This window comes from Urocitellus parryii, chromosome 11 (assembly GCF_045843805.1).
Source record: "Urocitellus parryii isolate mUroPar1 chromosome 11, mUroPar1.hap1, whole genome shotgun sequence".
NCBI lineage: Eukaryota > Metazoa > Chordata > Mammalia > Rodentia > Sciuridae > Urocitellus > Urocitellus parryii.
Window position 1 is genome coordinate 72,110,014 of NC_135541.1, and position 21,204 is coordinate 72,131,217.

The 21,204-nt window shown below is 41.0% G+C and overlaps 1 protein-coding gene across 5 annotated transcripts in view; it reads right to left on the bottom strand.

Moving 5' to 3' along the window:
• Tgfbr3 (transforming growth factor beta receptor 3) overlaps nucleotides 1–21,204 on the bottom strand; it is a 188,623-nt gene that overhangs the window by 36,099 nt on the left and 131,320 nt on the right. For all 5 annotated transcript variants that reach the window (XM_026403098.2, XM_026403096.2, XM_026403097.2 and 2 more), the window contains 6 exons: nucleotides 15,634–15,817; nucleotides 11,024–11,192; nucleotides 9,165–9,312; nucleotides 3,860–4,049; nucleotides 1,101–1,435; nucleotides 562–714 (listed from right to left, as the gene is read on the bottom strand). In XM_026403098.2, coding sequence (XP_026258883.1) covers nucleotides 562–714; nucleotides 1,101–1,435; nucleotides 3,860–4,049; nucleotides 9,165–9,312; nucleotides 11,024–11,192; nucleotides 15,634–15,817 — 1,179 coding nt within the window. The remainder of the gene's footprint in view (nucleotides 1–561; nucleotides 715–1,100; nucleotides 1,436–3,859; nucleotides 4,050–9,164; nucleotides 9,313–11,023; nucleotides 11,193–15,633; nucleotides 15,818–21,204) is intronic.

The window sequence follows — 21,204 nt, forward strand, 5'->3', positions numbered from 1 at the left end:
CTTCTCCAGGTACTTTCAAAGGAAATTTTCTTCAATTTAGGGGGATTTTTTAGAGGTGGAGAGAGAAAGATTTAGTAATTACTTAAAGGTGCTTTTCAGATTTTAAATTCTCTCTCTGATCGTTATTTATGAGACAGAGTGAAGACCTCTCACTCTGGACAAGACTCAAATGAGACCAGAGAGACCATACACCTGGTTAGAGCTGTTTACACATAGCCCAAAGCCTTGGGTTTTGTCCCAGGCCATTTGGACCTGCAGCTTGGCCATAGAGAGAAGTCACAATCACTTGCCAATGAACCCTCCATCAGGAGATGGAAGGAAGGAGTGGATGAGATCATCACAATACCAGATGAGGAAACAGGGTCTTCCAACTCCCAAAGACTCACCAACAGAGCAAATGAAACAGAGATCAGGGTCAAAGTGCATCCCATTTTGTTGAGAACTAATATATGGCTTTACTCAGGTCCCCCCTAATTTCCATAGAAACATTAAGATGAATTTTAAAGTAATGCCCAAAAGTGCTTTCACAAAGGACAAAGCTTTGTTCTGGAGAACACTCACAGAGTTATAGTAAACCACACCATCAGGGGCTGACCGCCGGTGCCAAGTACCACAGCCATTCAGCGGAGACTCCAAAATGAAGTGGGTATCATTCATCTTGGCCTTGCAGGAAGAATCCCGAAGGGTGAGCTCCATCCCTGAGTAGCCGTTGGCCTGAAACAACAACCAACAAAGGCATAATGGGGGGCTCACAGGTAGTGCTGCCACACACAGTTCACACATGCTGCCTGGTCTCCCCACTTACCTCTTCCCAGCTGACCACCTGTCAACAGCCCAAGGACTGTGATTGGCCTTGGAAATTCAATAGCAAAATATTGACACATAAGGATCTGGAGCTCCACTGTCCCCACCCAACCCCTCACTGAGAACAATAGAAACCAGGTAAGAATCGAAGACAAGAGAAAGTGGGTCCATCCAACAGAGAAAATAGCATCAAGTTTCCAGAATTCAAAAGCAAGAAAGCTAGAAGGAAATAATGAACACAGACTAGGGTAAAATGGGGAAGGAGGTTGGCCTCTCCTTTAAGAGACTGTACTAACCTGGAAAGAATCTTTTTCTACAGCCACGGTCATCTTTTCATTGTCACATCTGACTGACAGGGCAACACCCATGCTCCCCTGCACCTCTTCTGGCTCTCTGGGACCAGGAAACAGTTGTATGCTGGGGATGACAGAGTCCCTTGGATGGGGGATTCTATCTTCTCCCCCTTCCTTCCGGCCTCTCCTGGAGATATCAGGGAAAGGAAAGGGGAGACCTCCATTTCGGCCTCCCCCACCCCGGAAGGGTGGTTTATCTGGGGCAGGCAAGGAGCCAGGGTCCAGGAGAATCCGTAGCTCAGGAGGAATGGTATGGACTTCCTCGTCTCTCATCTCCTCTGTGGTGACAGAAGAAGGCAAAACATCATTGGTGTGTGATGCTAGGCCACAACCATCATCATTAGAAGCAGAACTGGAGGAATTAGCACAGAATTGGCAGGTGTAAATGCACATTTAACAAGCAATGTATAAAAGTGATTAGGAGTCTATAAGCCTGAATTCTAGTCTTGGTATCTAATTAGCTGAGTGGTTTTATGCAAATGGCTTGCTTCTCTGTGTCTCAGTTCTCAATTTTTAAAATTAAGGGGTTGGGTCATATTCATGGTCCTCAATGTTGGCTGCATATTAAAATCTCTCTTAGAGATTTCAAAAAACAAAATCCTCACTGCCCAGGTTGTACCCCAAGCCAATTAAAACTCAAGACTCTGGGGTAGGAAATAATTTTTTTTTCTACTTTTTAAATAATTGGTGCACTATAATTATACTTAATGATGGAATTTATTGTTACATATTCATACATGCACATAATATAACAATATAATTTGGCCAGTATCACTTCCCAGCACTTTCCATCTCCCACCCCTTAGTCCTTTTCCTCTACTGACTCCCCTTTAATTTTCATGAGATTCCAGCCTCCACCTTTCTTTTCCTTTTTCCTCTCCAGCTTCTACATATGAGAGAAAACATACAAGCTTTGACCTTCTGAGTTTGAATTATAATTGTTAAACATAATGGTCTTTAGTTCCATCCATTTTCCTGCCAATGACATAATTTCATTTCTCTATGTGGCTGAATAAAATTCCACTGTGTATATATCCATTCATCTGTTGATGGACACCTAGGCTGGTTCCATAGTTTGGCTATTGTGAATTGTGATGCTCTAAACATGGGTATGCATGAATCACTGTAGTATGATGACTTTAATTCTTTAGGATAGATAAATACCAAGGAGTGGTATAGCTGGGTCGTATGGTAGTTCCATATCTAGTCTTTTGAGGAGCCTCCATATGATTTCCTTAGTGGTTATACTAATTAACAATCCCGCCAATAATGTAAAACTGTTCTTTTTTCTCTATATCCTTTCCAGGGCACAATTATTAATATGTTTTAGGCTCCCTAAGATTGAGAACCATTATGGTAGATGACTTCTAAGTTCCTACAAGTTATAAAAGTCTGACTAGAGTAAGTTATGTAGGGCAATATATTCTACACAAATGCCATTAAAATACTTTCCCTGGATCTAGAAATCTTTTGAATAGTTCCTCAAAAGATTTCTTGACATGATATTAATATTTATTTGTTTATTTGTTTATTTATGTCGACGCTAGGGTCTCAAACACATTAGGCAAGTGTGCTACCACTGAGTTATACCTCCACTCCCAATACTGGCATTTAAAAATTATTTTACTGCCTCCTTTTTGACTGCTACACTCTAGAAGGTATTTGGGTACCCTGACTTTAAAATCATAATTCCCAAAGGGTAAAGAAAGAGCTGCTTAGATACAGTTATTTCTTTGAAGGAAGAGGTATTTCCATGCAAGTAATGCTCAGCATTCTGTCATATTTTCAAAATAATTTAAAAGAAAAGTAAAAAGTTTCCCCAGTCTTTCTACAATTACGATCTAAAGCCAACCCATGGGTGCTTAAGGTCAAACCCATGTCACCGGAAGTTGAATGTGACCAAGACTGGTTGGCATCAACTCTGCTTCAATACAATCCTTTTGAAAAGCATGCTACAGCTGAATAGGTCCAACGGCAGTCATAGCTTTGGAGGGTTTTTGACTTGTATGTTAATATAATATCTCCATAACAACTGTAAGGTCCATGCTATAATCTCCCTTCATTACTGAAAAGGAATCTGAGACTCAGAGGTGAAGCAACTTGTCCCCGCAAAAAAGCAGATCTGGGACTTGATCCCACATTTGTAACCTCTGTTCTAGTGGCACTGCACTCAGTAGTGGTACTACACAATGAGAAAGAGGTCTGGGGATTACAAGAGTTGGGGTTTGAGTCATTCTAACTGTAAGCCTCTGGAAACTCAAGAACTTGTGGAGCCTCTGCTTTCTACTCCATCATATTGAGGTGGCAACTCCTGCACAAGAAAGCCCAAGCAGGAGTCCTCATAACCTTTCTTTTACAAGATACAGCCAAGACTACAGGCCACAGACTTGTCTGCAGCCCTAACCCCTTTGAATTCTCAGCCTCAGATTTCCCCAAGAGAAGAACACAGGCTCTAATTTATTCCCAACAAAAGCCACCGACATGCAGTAAACTCTAGGTTAAGAAAATCTGTGTTATAGTTTCACCAAATAATTTTTTTGCAATTCTACATAATTTTAAGTCTTACAGAAGAAAGTAGTCAAAGGAACTGTTTAAATGTGCGAAAGAAAAACAACACCATTCAAGCAGAAGTGAGAGTTCCTCACTGGAAAGCTTCAATTGGATAACATTTTTAAAACAACAACAACAAAAAACATTCTTACCATTGTTTTCAAGCCTAAGATGAAATCTATTAGCCACAGGAGCCAGTGTGTATGATGTTACTGGACTATAGCCATTGTCCAAAGCCCACTTCAACAGGTTCTCTTGGGTGGAAGGAATGTCATCTCTTATTGATTTGGTCATTGTCATAGATCTTTCACCTTCTTTACCAAAGCCAATACTATTGGGAGCCTAGAGATAATAGCAAATTTTCAATCATGAGTCTAAAATGAAACAGTGCTTTAAATAATAATAATTAAATAAATAGATTCTGGGTTGTATTTGAGGGATTATTTATTCTTTTGATCTCTATTTTCCTTGGGCTAAGAACATTGATATAACCTTTAATAGCAGATAAAGAGAGACATGTATTCATACTATGTGATCACATTATTTTAGATGGTTTATATCAATAAAAATAACCCAACAGCTAAGTAGCTACATACTAAATATACATAATCTGTTACCATAAAACTAATTTAATGTTTATATTATCATCATCATCATTATAATTAATGGGGATGAAACCCAGAAACTTGAGCACACTAGGCATGAGCGACATCCCCAACCTAATGATCACATTAGGCTGGGTTGGGAGAGGTGCTGGATATTGAACTCAGGCTCACTTTACCATTGAACTACATTATCAGCCATTTTTATTTTTTTATTTTGAGACAGGGACTCACTGAGTTACTGAGGCTGGCCTCAAACTTGCAATCCTTCTGACTCAGTCTCCAGAGACACTGGAATTACAGATGTATGCCACCATGCCTAGCTCCAATGTTTACATTATTAAAACACAATCCCAAAAGTATATGCCAAACTTTCCTTTTTTATTTTTATTTAAAAGTATGTATAAAGTATACTTGCACATTATGTTGCCCACAAATGTCTGTGCTTCTACTTATTGTATCCCCAATTTTAAACGAAAGATGACACAATCTGCCAATTCAGTGTGGACTTGATCCTAACTTTATAAACAATTAAATTCCACATGGCGAAACAACCAATGTTCATATTTCATCTATTGTTTATGATTAATTTAGCAATTCTGTAATTGTATGCATTTGCCAATTCTCTTAACTATGTTTACATTTTATATCCTAAAATACTAATTAAGGTCATCACTCCTCTAAAAAACAATATTTTATACAGTAAGACAAGGAGGTCATAAAATTTGCTTTCACTGGGCAATCAGTAAAAAAACTAAAATAACAGATATAAACGTACTCTGAGTAACCAGGTCATAGAAGGTAAATGTCAATGTCACCTGCTGACTCTTACAGCAGTGACCTTGTCAGAGGGAAGGAAGCTGAGTGCTTGGGGAGGGACCCCAGTGGGAAGGCACATTTTGAACAACTGCTCCAACCAGGCTGCAAAGTCCTTCCAGCCTGCAGATTATGCCATTTTCATGCTGAATAAAAATCACTTTAATTTCCATGCCCAATGATTTTCTCCTGCATATATGGAGCATTTTTCCTAAATTCCTCATTTGCTTCCCATTCTGTTTGCCCCGAACATGACTAAATATTAATCCTTTCCCACTGTAAAACCATAAAAGATTCACAGGCTCTAAGTTCTCTTGGCCTCTTTGGTTGTGGGAGTTTGGCTGAAGACACATAGATTTCAATTAAAGCTTAAAGCATCTCACCCGGTATATTTCTCTATTAACCAAAGTGCTTATCCAAGGGAAATCAGCCAAACTGACCAGTCACAACCACTGCTCACAGAGGAACCAGGTGGAGTTTTAACCAAGTTCTGCAGCCCCCATTCCTAAACTCAGTTTCATAGATTTAGAATGGTTTAGCTCTTGCCCTAATTAAGAGAAAACTCCTTATGGGGAAAACAAGGTTAAAAAGAAAGAGAGAAAGGAGAAGTTGGAGGAAGAGAAAGAGGAAAGAAAAGGAAAAGGAAAGAAATAAATAAAGAAAAAAAAATTAAAATGAAGTAAAGAAGGATTCGATTTGTTCTTAGAACTTTTTACTCGTTTAGTCAACAGTGGTTTCTTAGGCTCAGCTCCTTCCAGCCTTTCAAAGTAGCAGGTTGTTTTGATTGGCGGGAATCACAACCTTGGCCTAAACAATACTGGTTGGCCTCATCTGCCCTAGTCTTTCATGTCACTGGACAGCTGAGGAAATATTGTATTTCCCGAATACTCTCATCATAGCTGCCACCTGTCCTTTTGAACCAATACGGAGTAATCTGTTTACACCTTTCAACATTAAATCTGGAAGCTGTCAGTATACCTCATATCAATTATGGCTCGGAATTTAAAAGGGTCTATCAACACATTTGTGAAGCAGCAAGGCTTGGGACAATGACAGGCAAGATGATTCTCAGCACTGGGTAAATTCCTCACCCTGTATTTCTGGGAATCCCTAGGCTTTTTCCAACCTTAGTGGAGCTACTCCCCAATAGGAGTGTTTAAGGGGGTCTCCAAATACCACCACCATCTTTCCCAACCACATCTTCATGAAAAATGATGAGCTAGGAAGAGTCTAAAGTTCCTGCCCCATCCCTGTCACATTAGCATCAGAACAGAAGGTGTAGGGAGGAGTGGGCCAGAGGATGCAGTGCATATTCTCACTGAGGTTTAAAAAATATCTTTTCTAAGAATAAGTTGGTCATCACCAACCCGGAAGTCCTGAGACCACATGAAACAGTATAAGAGAAAAATTCTAATAAGATTCCTCCATCCATTCTTACATCCTGGGGGTTTCTCCTGCTCTAGAAGTGATTATGTATTGTCTATAGGGGACCATTGTCCATAAGGGACTTGAGGAAAGAGCCAGATCTGGACCTGGCAAGCGGACACTTTCAGGGTTCCCATTCTCTCTCAGCAAAACCCTTTGCATCTCTTTTGACCATTTTGCCATTTGGAGAGTGCATTTGGCCCATACCCCGACCTCCAACAAACAGGCATAAGCCACACCCATGGGGCTCTTCAAGTTTACCCCACAATTACAATTCCTTACAATTCTTTTGGTGAACATTTTTCTTTGTTTTCCCTTGTTTAGAGAAGTACCCTGATTGTTCCTATAGACACGCTCTTAAATAAATTTTTTACTGAAGGAAGATGAACACCTCCCCACATACCCTTTATGCCAGACACTGTGCTAGGAGCCTTAAATGTATTCTCTAATTTTCCTCCAGGATATAAGGGGAGAGAAGCTGCTATTCCCTTGTTAGAAAAGGAGAACCTGAGATTTGCAGATTAAGTAGCACATGTAGCTGAGAGCTCTCGACGTGCATGCAGCATGCCCAGTCTTTAGAGAAAATATCCTGTAGGTGGGTCCTTCACAAATACTTGCCGTTTGGATGAGTGAGTGAGTGAGTGAGTGAGTGAGTGAGTGAGTGAGTGAAAAAACAAATGAATAAACTCAGCTAAACCGCACCATAACTGTCAAGGTGAGTGCTATTATATCCAATTTGCAGGTGAACAGACTCGATGCTCATTTAGGCTGCCCAACATCTACTGGGAGTAATGACAATTAGAGATGGGATTTCAATCCAGTCCTGTCCAGCCCTGAGCCAGGAATCTTTCCACTCTACCATGCTGTCTCAACAGGAAATAATAAAAACAGGGTCTCTATGAGCATGCCTCCCTTTCTAAGCAGGAATCTAAACCTTTGTATTAGCAGGTACCTTTCACCTACAGCAGTCAGAATTCACATCTGAAGTTAGGGGAGTTAGGAAATCACAAAGCATGAAACTGACTGGGAGAATAGAAAAGAACATCATGAAACATTACCTAATTGTTTAGTAATGTTGTCATGCATTGTCCAAAATTGGCCTGCAATAGGAGTACAGCCAAGGAGAGGAATATAAACAGATCTTGCTTGGGATGAGCGATCTCATTTCTAGACTTTCTGATTCATATGAGAGATGGGGACATTCAAAGTGAACTCCAGAACTGCCAGGGACCAGGCACACAAACTCAGGGAGAGAAAGAGCTATTGAAGGGTCAGGCCTGAAAGAATATTTACACAAGAACTCCAGCAGGGAATTAAAATGTACCGTATGTTTTTTGCCTTTCAAAGCATGATTCCCTTTCCTGTTTTTGTTATTCTGAAATTAAAAACATTTGGCTCATGTGCCAGGCAGCAAAAGTAACAGACACCCCAGGTCACCAACACCCCTCATGCCATGCCAGAGAAGGGCAATCAAAATATCTGCAACTTCAGAAAATCACAGCCGGGCTTTGCACTGGACGCCAAATTAATTTATCACTGTTACACACGATGGGTCATTACTCTGAAGCTTTAAGAAAAAAGTTTTAAAACCCACAGGAACCAAGAACAATTACTTAAAAATTAAGATGTGTGTGTGCTCTTGGCTTTGCACGCTGCCTCCAGTGAGTGCGGTTACATGGTGTTGCCTAGGGAACCGCTGGCTTTGTCCACAGCTGAAGACACAGAAGGTGCCACAAGTGACTAACACCAAAACCAAAGACAGCCCTCTCCCAAAATATGGAAAACAAAACCCACTCCAAAGGATACAATACAGGTACAGAAAGAGAAATGGGTCTACTTTTTTAAAAAGACAATGCATAAAAATTGGAGCCTACAAAAGAGGTGCTAAAAAAGTCAAAAATGGGGAGAAGGATTTTTCTTTAATTTTCAGTATGAATCAGTCCCATATTCTGCCAAATAGTTATTCCCCTAATGATATCTGAGATGAGATTTATTTCACCAGACTTCAACATTCAACTTTTTAGGAAACTAGCTGCTATTTCACCTTATGCCAACCAGCTAAGCCTCTTAGGTTTATGTATGACCTTCATAAAATAAAATGCATAAGAAATAGGCATACTTGCAGGTCCCTAAGAGCTAGAAGCAAGCAAAACGTTGTGCCAAAACCACACAATTAACCCCAAAACATCTATAATGTGATTTGGGGTCAGCCTAATTTCCCATATCTTACCTAAGTACTTAATCCCAAAGTAAAAGCTGATATTCGGGATCATAATACTGACACACTATGAGTGAGAAGCATTCTAGTACCTTTCAGGAATTTCACAAATGAGGCAAGTGAAGTTCAGAAAAGCTAAGGGACTTGTCCAAGGTCAGTTTATAAACGGAACACCCAGGACTCAAACCCAGATCTGTCTTGCCCTGAGAGGCCCATTTTAATCACCACCACTGATCACCCTTATCAGAAGAAGCCAAGAAGCAGCCTATTTTGTAAAGTAAAAAATAACTGAGAGAACTTAGAGAGTCCAACGAGTCAGAACCTTTAAAAAAATAACATGCATAGGCACATTTTAAATTACTGCCATTCATCAAGACAAATGTGCAACCAACTTACAATCACTTTCAGGTTTCCCTTAACATCAAAAGATTTGATCACCCAGTTGACAGACTTTTTGCACTTCAAGATCAAGATGAGATTTTTGACCACCTCAGGATCCTCTCGAGAAGGTCTTATGTCAATTATTATATCCACCTGGAAAGCACTGTGAATGGAAAACAAAGGCAAAGTTAGGACCGAAATGCCAGAAAGTTGCAACTATCTCCTCTCTTCCAAGTCTTCATGTTTCTAGTGTCTGGCCAGTTGATTAAAAAGCTGGAGCTGATCCCAGGCAAATGACATGTGCAAAACAGATTGTTATTGCACACATAACAAAATGGTTTTACATAACAATAGAAACACAAAGCCTGCTGAAAACTAGTCACTCAAATTTTCTCTTCTTTGCGGAGCAAAAAAGAGGCGGTTACTTAATGCAGCCACTGTTTGAAATGGACTTGAACGAACCAGAGAAGTTTACTTTTGAAGAAGAACTGTTGCTTCTTCAACCTTGAACACCTTCAATGTGTCACTTTCCAACTAGGCTATATGCTCAAAGTCCTTCAAAACCAGAAGTGGGTGGCAGTTCAGTGACGGGGACAGCTGGTGGCAGGGAGGAGGAAGTCATGGTGGTAAAGAAAAAAAAAAAGAAATAGGAAACTTAAGAATAAAATAAGAGGTAAAAGACTGGAGAATTTCTTGCCTTATATAAGTTTTGCTCAAGCCATTAAGAATTGGTAAGAATCAGATCTGCATTTATTTTCCCAAACTTCTGGACATAGTTATTAAAAACAAAACAAAACAAAACACATGGTCAACCAAGGGATTGCTAGAACACTGATGAATGCAACGCAAACTTTTAAGAATTCAGTATAAAAGAAAAAATTACTAAACAATAACACCTCTATCATTCTGAATTTAAGTGGAGAGTCCTTGTCTTGGTTTTATATACTTGTAACGCATAAAGGGCTTAAAGGGCATGGTATACTCAAATGTAGCCTTGGGCTTAATATCTAAGCAAATTTGCCAGAGTGCTTCTGTATCCTTTTTAATTTTCCACCAAATTCTTCATGTGGAACAGAATGGGATATTACCAAAATTGATCTGTAATTTATTCACTTTTGCAATCAAAACTTGATTATAATTTTAACTTTGAAATCCCACTACAAGTATCTTTAAATTTTTGAGTCATGAACCCAAAAGAAATACAGGCTAGAGTGGGAGAAGGAACTATTTTTGTTTCCTTTTTCTTTCTTTTACAAACTCCTCTAATGATTCTCAATAGGGAGGGTCAAATTTCTGGTCCAGGGGTAGGAAGGAGTTGTGGGGAGGTGGGCGAGAACACAGGAGAGAGGCAAGCTATATCTAATAGATTCTGGGCAAATCATCATGAAAGCCCCTCCCAAAATATACATGTACGGAGCTTTAAGGAAACAGCTCTCAGTGCAGACACTATGAACAGAACTTTATTAAAAACAGAATTTTACCAAAATGATAATTATGTTAATAAGACACATTTTGGTAATTTTCTCAACAGAGATAACCTCAGTCAATGGGGATCATGATAGAGGAAGAGTGATTGTGTCTTATAATTAATGCTCAGAAATTTAGAACAGGCTTCAGGAACTTATCTGGAATATATGGCACCTGAAGACAGATGTAGAATATAAATTGACACCACTGTGTCCTTACTCCCTCTTTAAAACTGCTGGGACCCACACCTGAAGCACAGATGGATCCCTCCCTCCTGCATTGGGAGGCCTGCACCGCTCTCTACCTCAAGTAAGGAAAGACCTTTACTCTCACCTCTCCATAGTTCAGAACACACACACACACACACACACACACACACACACACACACACACACACATTTGCTCACCTGTAAGGGTTAGAGTTGGGGGTGATTAACTCAATGATGTGCACTTCTTTATCCTGGGGCTGGCTGGACATCACACAACCTTCTGCAGCTTTGGGCTGAAGGTACTCAGCAAGGTAATTGAGTGAGAGAAAATTCTTCCCTATATTGCATGTGGGAGGGAACACTTGATCTGAAAGTAAAGAATTACAAGGTGATCTGTCAAACCACTGAGCCACCTGTAACCAGAATCAAAGGAAAAAGGTGATGGTGAGACTGAGCCAGTGCATGACACCAGGAACCACAAGACAAAAAGAAGGATCTTAGCCTGTGACCTTCTCAACCACTGCTCTGGAATGCCTATCACTAAGGTCACCAGTGTCCTCCCACTGACCAACCCTAGTGGCCTCTTTTTGTCTAAATCCTTTCCTTTCTTTTCCTAGTACCTTTCCTCTGGTCTGCGTTTGAGTTCCTTTCACTGGAATGGTCTTCAAACTGTGGTGTGTGTCAGAATCCAGCTTTAGCTCCCATCCCTGGGAATCTCATTCAGAGCATCAAGGTGGTGCCCTGGGACCTTTCTATTTTGAAAAGCTCCGTAGCCCATCCTGATGTACACAAGGCTAAGACCCTCAGCTCCTTCCTCAATCCCCTTTTTGTCTCCTATTTTCCTAGATGAGCTTGGCCACTCCAATGGCTTTCACTTGGACCTAGACTGTCACCCTTTTTTCAAACTGCAGACTTGTACTGCCATTTGTCTACAGAGCATTTCCCACTAAAAATCTAATAGGTATTTCATAGTCAGCATACTCAATATGGAATCCTTTATCTACCCTAAGGCCATTTATGCTCCTCCTTGGATATTTGTAATTTCAATTAATAGAAGAACCAGTCATCTCATGAATTCTCTGGTCCACACATGCAGCATTAATCACTTCCTCCTGTTTATTCCCCACAGACCTTTCTACCCTGAAGGCTTAACTTCTAGGAGTTCTGGGGAAACAGGGAGGACAGACTTTCACCTTTCTCATAATCTTGACCCAGACAACTCATGTTTATATGGCACCTTACAGTTTCAAAATGCTTTTCCAAACATCACTGTGTTGAGTGCTGCCCACCACCTTCACTCGAGGAGGAGTGTCAAGGGTCTGAAGACACTCCCTCCATGGCACACACCATTTTCACAGCACTGGGCTTGATGGGATTTTCATCTCGTGGTTTAAATGTTTAAACAGAACTTGAAAGAAACTGCTGGCAGTCTGACAGCTGGGACCAATGTCAAGGAAGTTCTAGGTGTAGCAAGATTTTCAGAAGGGGTAATTAATCAGAGACCTGGCACTTTAATCAAACAGATTTCTGCCTTTTTCATTTTAAGGATGGGATGCCAGGGTTCACATCCACATGAAAGTCTCACCTGAGAGTAAGGAATCATCCCAGGAAGTTCCGAGTTTGGGTTGACATTACTCCCCTCCCCAACTTGTACAACCTCCCTTGTGCTGAAGTCTGAAGTGCACACTGTGACATCATAGCTCCAACCAATATGGCATCCCCAGCACCAGCTCCAGAATAGAGGGGACAGAGCAGTTCACAAGGACTGCTTGTAAGCTCATTGCAAAAGAGCACTGACTCTGCACTCTGCATTGTTTTCTAAAAAACACCCGCAGAGAGAAAAGACCAAGGCTTCACAACTTGGGCTGCTAGAGCTGCCTTCCTCCACATCTGCTGAGGGCTTTGCCAGATGTGCAGATGAGGTATGCACACCCTGCAGCTGCAGCCCTGTGATATCTCCCCCAGATCACAGGATGGAAAATGATATTAGCAGCCTGGCTGAAATTTAATCGAGAATCAGAAGGTAGGTGTATGGGCCAGAGAACTCAAGAGACTAGGACCCTCTTGGGATTGTGGCCTGCATTTCCAGTTCACAGGTGCAACTGGCTTATAGCTGCCATGTAATAGGCACATGGCATAGGTTTCCTGAGTTCATAAACAATGATGTGAGATTTGAAACAAATAACAAAAACTTCACCCATGTTGGGAAGCCACTAGGAAAGGTTTAATTGTTCCAAAGTTGCAGTTAATAAGGGCTCCGGTCCAGATGCCATTGTCACTAATTTGAATAAGCTGATCACTTTTGATCACATGTCTGGGTTCTTCCCCCTAAATGACTTTCTGCATACCTGGCATCAAAATTCACACCAAGTGCCAAGTAGAAAGAAAATCACAAAGGGGAATCCCAAGTGGGAACCAAGCAAATTTATGGGGGTCAGGGGGATGAAACATCACATGGTTTATTTGTATTTTAAGAAAAGTTTAACAGATGACTTTGAGACTCAGAAGGGCATATTCTGAGAACAGGAATAAGCCTGGGAGGTAAAGTGAACGCTCTATTTTCCTGCTGTGGAAACTGAGGCTCTGGTGGTAAATTTGTGTTGCTTGAGGCCTAGTTATTAAGACCCGTTGGGATAGAAGTGCTACTGCTCAAGGCTGGGGTTGTGGCTCAGTGCTAGAGCACTTGCCTAGCATGTGTGAGGCACTGGATTCAATTCTCAGCACCACATACAAATAAATAAAATGAAGACCCATTGACAACTAAACAATATTTTTAAAAAATATATTAAAAAAAAGTAGTGACATTCCTCAATTCTTCTACTCTGTGTAGACAGGTGAAAACAGTCCTCAGATGTGAGGAGCACCAAAATCACCTGGAGCTCATGAAAACACCAACTGCTAGTACAACTCTAGTGTTCCTGATTCAGTTGGCCCTGGGAGGCCTAACAAATGGGATCTCTAACAAGTTTCCAGGCAATGGGATCACACTTTGAGAACTGCCAGGTTTGAGCAAGAGGAAGCTCAAGACCTGGGGTCCCTGGAAATGAGGAGGGTACAGGCTAGGTAAGGAGGTTGGCTCAGCAGAGTCCAACCCAGGATGATACTAGACAACATTTCCAATGAGCCACCAACTTAATTAAGAAACCTTGCTCTCCTTAGCTGTTCCTCTACATGGTTAGTGACTTAGACCCCAGCTGATGACTGAAGCCAAATTCCAGAGGCTTCAAATCAGTTACTGGACTGGACACCAGGTCTTTTAAGTTAATTTCCCCTACCTAGTGTGTACCTTAATCACTTAAGTGACTTAACCCCTCGCCCACAGTGCAGGTGACTGCCATGATTAGAAACTCATGTATTGTCAGAGGGATGAGGCCTCACAGCTAAATGTTACAAATTTTTCTTAGTCTGACAAATTCCAAGGGGTAATCAACATTCTTTCTGCTTCAGAAATGCAGAGCATTGGCCACAGCTTAGAAATTTTATGAAAAGAGATTTTTCATTTTGTCTCAATGGGGTTTGACCTCTATGATTACTTACCTGGCTGTCATGGGAGCCAAGTGACAAATTTAAACCCTTTGAACCCAACTCTTCTCTAAAACACTTCCTCTCATCCCAACTATACAAGCCTGCATCCACCAGCTCACTTTGATTTTCAGATTATGCTTGTGTGGCTAAGATTTAAAGCAGGCAACAAGCATTAGACTTAAGTCAGGAAACCTAGGTTGAGATTTGGCTTTGCCACTTGCTAGTGATGTGGATTTGAGAAAGTTCACATAACTTTCCACTAAGGTCTCTGTAAAATGGTGGGAATAATTTTACTCTGGGATTACTCTGGGGTTAAGCAGGGTATATGGAAAGTCCCTAGTGTGACCTCTGCATGTAGCACACACTCCAACATCAGTATCTGCCTTTCTTGCACCTGTCTCAAAACACTTTAAACCAGCCTAGATCCAAAAAAGAGTTAGGAACAAGCATTCAATAACCCTTCCTCTCCTGCCATGCTATTGATGGAGGTATGACAGACGCTATAGAATTCAACACAAAGCACTGGATGCTGAGGACCTGAAACATAATGTTCACATATCCCCTGATTTTAACAAGGACTCATTCACAAGAGTTATTTCCTAGTAACTTAAGGCATTCCCAATGTGCTCAACTAAAAATAATGATGAAATGGTGTTGTTTTTTTTTTTTCAAAATAATAATAGGCTTTCAAAATTGAGTCATCAGATATTTATATCCCTCTGCAATGTGAGGAAATTTAAATGGGCAATTTCTTATCAAGGCCATATACTTCCTTTCTCCAATGCCTTGTCCTTGCAACAGGCATTAGTGTTAAAAATGTACTTAACACTTTTCCTCTGCTATTGTCCAAAATTTAACTGATATCTCAATACCATAAGCTGATATTGGCTCCAAACAGTTGCAGAATAACAGGGAAGAGGAAGTCCTAGCAACTAACCCATCCTGCCAGCTCCTTCACTGCATCCATTACCACCATCTTCCCCTCCCCCCACACCCCCCACTTCTCCCCTTCCACTCACTTCTTTTCTGGCTCCTGTGGAGACACGTTATCTAAATCCTACACAACAATCTCCCCTTCTCTCAAACACTACTCTTGGTTTCTCACTTGGTCATTACCAGGCCAGTTTCCACAGAGGAAAGGAAGAAGGGGAGGGGGAGAGAGCAGACCCTGCCAGCTCCAACATTCAGAATCCTATGATTCCTGGCTCGAGCCACCTGGCCTCAGAAAAGAAAACAACAGACTATCATAAATCAGTCATTAACTGAAGCCACTTAAAATTTACCTTCCCCCACTTTAATATAAATGTTTCTCGCTATCTTGAGTTCGGTGAATGAAGTCACTGCTCCGTACTCCTTTCGGGCCCAATTTAACAGCTCCTCGTTTCCATGGGGAAAGTTCCTTTCTTCTGTTTCTGCTGTCAAGGAGAAGTTTCCTGGTGAAAACTGGACCACGGAGCCCTCAGACACCTAGAGGAAATAGAATTGCTTGTTTAACATGGCAGGTCACCTAGAGCTGAATGAGTAAAGAAAGCACTTATATGAGACCACCGATGGGTATTTGTCAATACCAGATTCCTTCCCCCCCCCCTCTTTCTTTTCCGGCAGTTGATTCAAGAAATAATCCCATGCCTAGTTCTCCCAGATAATGGCAAAAGTACTCACCCACGGTATCCCTTTGAACATTGAAAGAACTTTGTGATGAGAGACTACGTTGTGCCATGTGAGTAATCATAAGAATTATCCTGGTTATTTTCCTTATATCCATATTGAGGATATACTGTCCAAGTACAGTTGGCCCTCCATTTACATGGGATTCATATCGCTGGATTTAACGAACTACATATTTAAAATATTTTGGGAAAAATTGTACATGTACTAAATATGTACAGAATTTTCCTTGTCATTATTCCCTAAACAACCCAGTATAATAAATATTTACACACTATTTATACATTATTGAATAATACAAGTAATCTAGAAATGATTTAAAATATACAGGAGAATATGCATAGATTATATACAAATACTAATGTCATTTTATATAAGGGACCCAAGCATCTATGGAATTTGGTCTCCTGGAGATAGAGGTGATCTTGGAGTCAATTCCCCATGGGTACCAAGAGTCAACTGATTGTAATGTGTCTCAAGTCAAGTGGAAAGTGTTGGTGGCCTTATGAGCTTATAATGGGTTTCAGTATCAGGGAAAGTGATCCCAAGGTTTGCTGGCAACTGAACATGACTTTCTGTGGAACAGTTGTGACATCTGTGGACAGAGTCACCACAACAGGCACCACAGTGAGAGCCCTTTTGGTTTATATTCTCTTAAATTCTGAGATTAGAAGAATGGCCAAAGGTGGTCAATCTTCCACTACATTCCTCTATTTCATCACAGTGAAATGAATGTGTACAACAGTTTATTTTGTAAGACCCCCAAATTCCAACAGATAATGAAGTCAAGAGGCTGTTAAGCCAATCCTAATAAAACTTGCAGGATGATTTATGCAAGTCCCACATTACTGTTGGATGTATTTAGATCATCACTGATATAGAATATCATGGTGCAGAAATAATTAACACATTCCAAGGAGGAAAATCATCTTGTTGCTGTGCTATAATCAAAGCATAGTTGCTGGTAAAAATACGCATGTCATTTACTAGCATTTAAAAAATAACTTATCAATGTTAAGGTGAAAACTCAAAATGTGGACAGAAAGGTTTTCAAGTCATAGAATAGAATTATAAATGTCTTACATGAAAGATACTAGGAAACTTCTCTTTAACAAAAATTGGGACTGAGATTGTGGCTCAGTGATAGAGCACTTGCCTAGCATTTGTGAGGCACTGGGTTCAACACTCAGCACCACATATAAATAAATAAAATAAAGGTATTTTTTTAAAAAAAAGATGAAGCTTATCTTAAAAAAAAAAAAACTAAGCAGTTTCTGAAGGGGTTATAAATAGACCAAAAAGAAAGTTGAGTGCATGATTGTGCAAATGGCTCTATCATTTACAACAGCATTACAACACTAACATACACACAACAAAATAGTACAGACCCAACTAGTGTGCTAGACATTAATATTTTCTACTCAATCATATATATATATGTATATATATACATATATATATAAAATTAAATAAAATTTTAAAAAATACACACACACACACGTGTGTGTGTGTGTGTGTGTGTGTGTGTGTATTTTAATGCTGGCAAACAATTCCATGAGTTAGTTACTAATGCTGTGACCTCTACCTTGCCTACAAACTGGATTCATTTGAAGAACCTTTTTAAAATTTATTTTTAATAGGTATATTATAATTATACATAAAAGTGGAATTCACTGTGATACATTCATATGTGCACGTAACATAGATTGATCGATTTCATCCCACAGTTCTTCCCTCTCCCATTTCCCCCTTTCCCTTCCTCTATTCCCTCGCTGTCCCTTCACCTGGAAAACTTCTAAATATTCTGATGCCCAGGCCATATCCAGGTGGGTGAGAATCTTTGGGTGGGGACCAAGCATCAATATTTTTTTAAAGCATTCTGGGTGATTCCCATGTCACACAGTCACCAGTGGTGTGGAAGGCACTGGGAGAGCACAGGCTCAGTGTGGCTTCTTAGCCAAGAAGTCCTGCTCTACACTTGGGCAACTCATACCAGCTGTTATCACCAAACACCTTCTGGATCCCTATCTTGAATCCCCAAATGACAGCCCCTTCTATGATCAAAATCAGGCTATTTCATACTTACTGAGGGCTTCACAGTTTGCACTGACTTGGAAATAAACTGTTTCACAATAGTGACCATTAACTGCCTACCAACTATGCATTATGCACCCTAAAGTGCTATCAAGTATGGTAATGACAATTTCTAACTGTCCTGATGCCAGTTCAGAGCAAAACCAGCAGGGAACATTTAGCTTTGACCTTGGCTTGATGTCATACACACATGAAAAAGCCTGTGAGCCTTCTTCCCGCCTAACACTAAACCTGCCCACCTACGGGTAACTCCTCTGACACATGACACATAGCTGCTCATCAGCACTGAACCTCAGGCCATCTTTATCTTGTTGTCTTATTTTGCTCCACATGTAAAATCTTCTATTCACTAAAAAGCATTTGATAAAAGCATTTACAAAATTAAAACAAACAAACAACAACAACAAAAAAAAAACACAAAACATTGTTATCAAGCCTGGGGGGTGGGATGGAAGACAGTTGGGAAACCAAGTACAGAGGCCTTTGTCCCACTGCCAACAGTCTGGCTTTTGTAGGCAAGAATTCCTAAATGTTCTGCTGCTTGTGTCCTCATTCACATTACAGCCATTAAATATGACCCTGTGTTTTAAATATGTTTCACAAGGAAAACATTTTTTTCCAGAGTGAAAGAAGTGACATATCACACTACTACATGCCAGAAGCCAGAAAGCAGCAGTGTAAATAAGAGAAGAAATCAGATGCAACTTCAGAATGGAGGGACAACTGCTGATGCATGGTCAGCCCTGCCCGAGCACTTCTCCTCCCAAGCCAGCAGCCATAAGGTTCACAGACTCAGGGCTAAAGAATTTGGAAACAAAATTACCGCCACTCCTCAGGCACATTCCAATAAGAAGAAACCAAAGCTGCCAAGAGCAGTGAGGTGTCCCTGACTATAGGTCAGTGGAAATTTCCTGCTTCTGCAATGGTTTAGTCAGCACTGTCTCCTGACTGCCAGCTCTCCAGGGTCCAGAAAGGCCTCCCCCACGCCCACAGAGTTGCAGCCGGTGTTGTTCAGGTGTTTCTCCCCCTTGATCTTCAGGACCTGTGAGGTAGGCTACCAGGACTTCCGCAGTACAGAGGAAGGAACCTCCAAGAGGCTAATGGTCTACCTCAGGCCAGAGAGTCAACACCACCAGGAGAGGACCAGAATGTGAGACTTTTGATGCACAGTGAGCTTCAGTTTGAACCCTTTCTAAAAGAACTCACTAGCTTCCAAAGTGGATTTCTGCTCTTTCTTTCTAGCCGTTAAGATTCACCTTCTATCCACTAGTCTGAGCCACACTCATGAAACTAAGGAATTCCTTCCTCTTTCTTCTATGAGACAAGCCTTCCAATATCAGAAGATCTTTATCACATGTTGATTCTTCAGGGCAACATTCTCAGCTTCAACTCCTCCCCAGACACCCTGGTTGTCAGATCTTCACCAGTATAGTCTCCAAAATATGCTGGGACAAGATTAAGGGTCTCCAGGTATGGTTTGACAAATGGTGGTTAATTTTAGACACCAACTTGACTATACCATGGGGTGCCCAGATATTTGGTATCAAACGTTAATTTTAGTGTTTGAGGGTATTTGGGGATAACATTTTAATTAGTAGACTGGATAAAGCAGATTTCCTTCAAGAATGAGTGTGATTATCCAATTAGTTAAAAGCCAAAATAGAAAAAAAGGCTGACCATCTTGGAACAAGAGAGAATTCTCCCACCTGACAGCCTTCCTACTGAACCATTATCTCTTTTGGATTCTGGAGACTTCTCCTGGGATCCAGACTGAAACTGGAACAACAGCTCTGCAGATTGAGGGTTTGCCACCTCCATACGAACAAGTGCTAGAGAATAAGGAAAACTGAGAAAGAAGAGAAGGGTTTTATACTTTTAACCACTGCAATGGTTAAAAAAGAGAAAGTCAATGAGAAGTTAAAGACCTGAAGGAAATGAAAGAGCAAGCCACACAGGCACCAGGGAAGGAGCTTTCCCAGGGGAGATGCAGTGAGTGCAAGGTCTGGCATGGCAAAGGACCAGCAAAGAGGCCAGCATGGATGGAGCACAGGAGCGAGGGGAGACTGGAGGGAGAAAAGGTCCCAGAGACCAGAAGGCCCTACAGGACCCTGGAGACCACTGCAAGAACTTCAGTGTTAGTCTGGGCGAGATGGACCACCACTGAGGGTTTATTAAAACATCTACTAAATGTTTTATCAGCTATGTTGTCTAGACTGAGGGTGAGGAGGAGCAGTAGACCACCCAACTCCTGGAATACTCCAGGTGACTTCGTGCTGCTATAACAAACCTGAGGCTGGAGAATTTATAAACACCAGGCATTTATTTCTCTGAGTTCTGAAGACTGGGAAGTTCAAGGTGAAGTCGCTGGCCTTTTCAGTATCTAATGAGAGCTGTGGCTGTCCCCTGCTTCCAAGATGCAGCCTTGTTGCCATGTCCTCACATGGTTGAAGATGGAGGAGCAAAAGGACTGAACACTGTGACGAAGCCTCTCTCATAAGAACCTTTTCACGGGGGAGGCATCCTCACGATCTCATCACCTCCTAAAGGTCCTCCTCTTAAGGATACTGCATTGGAGAGTAGATTTCACCATGAATTTTTAGGAGACATGTATATTCAAGCCACAGCCCCAGGCAAGAAATAGTGGCAGGTCACACTGGGGAGGTAGTAGTAAAGATAATGATACCTAAACCTATGTGTCTTTGTTTTGTCCTTCTCTAATACCAGTAATTGTTTCAATATAAATGCAAACTCTCCTGATTATCTTTTAGACTTGTATTTCAAGTCTGTAACGCCATGTAAAAACTCTTTATTCTGTTAGCTGTAAACAATGGGATTTCCTATGCACACACTCTGTGTGTTTTCACTGAAGTTCCTGAGAAGTCCATGCCTCACAGGTACTCTCCACACCCCTGTGAGGTCGCCCAGGTTGTCTGTCCAACTATCAAGTGACCCTACAGAACTGACTTCATTTTTCTAAGGTTATTGTGCGAGAATCTGCCAAGAACCTTCTGAAAAAAGGTTCGTAGTTCTTCGACTCTCCAGTCAGCACCTCAGACCCTGCTGTGATCTTCATGGCATGGCCCCCGTATTGG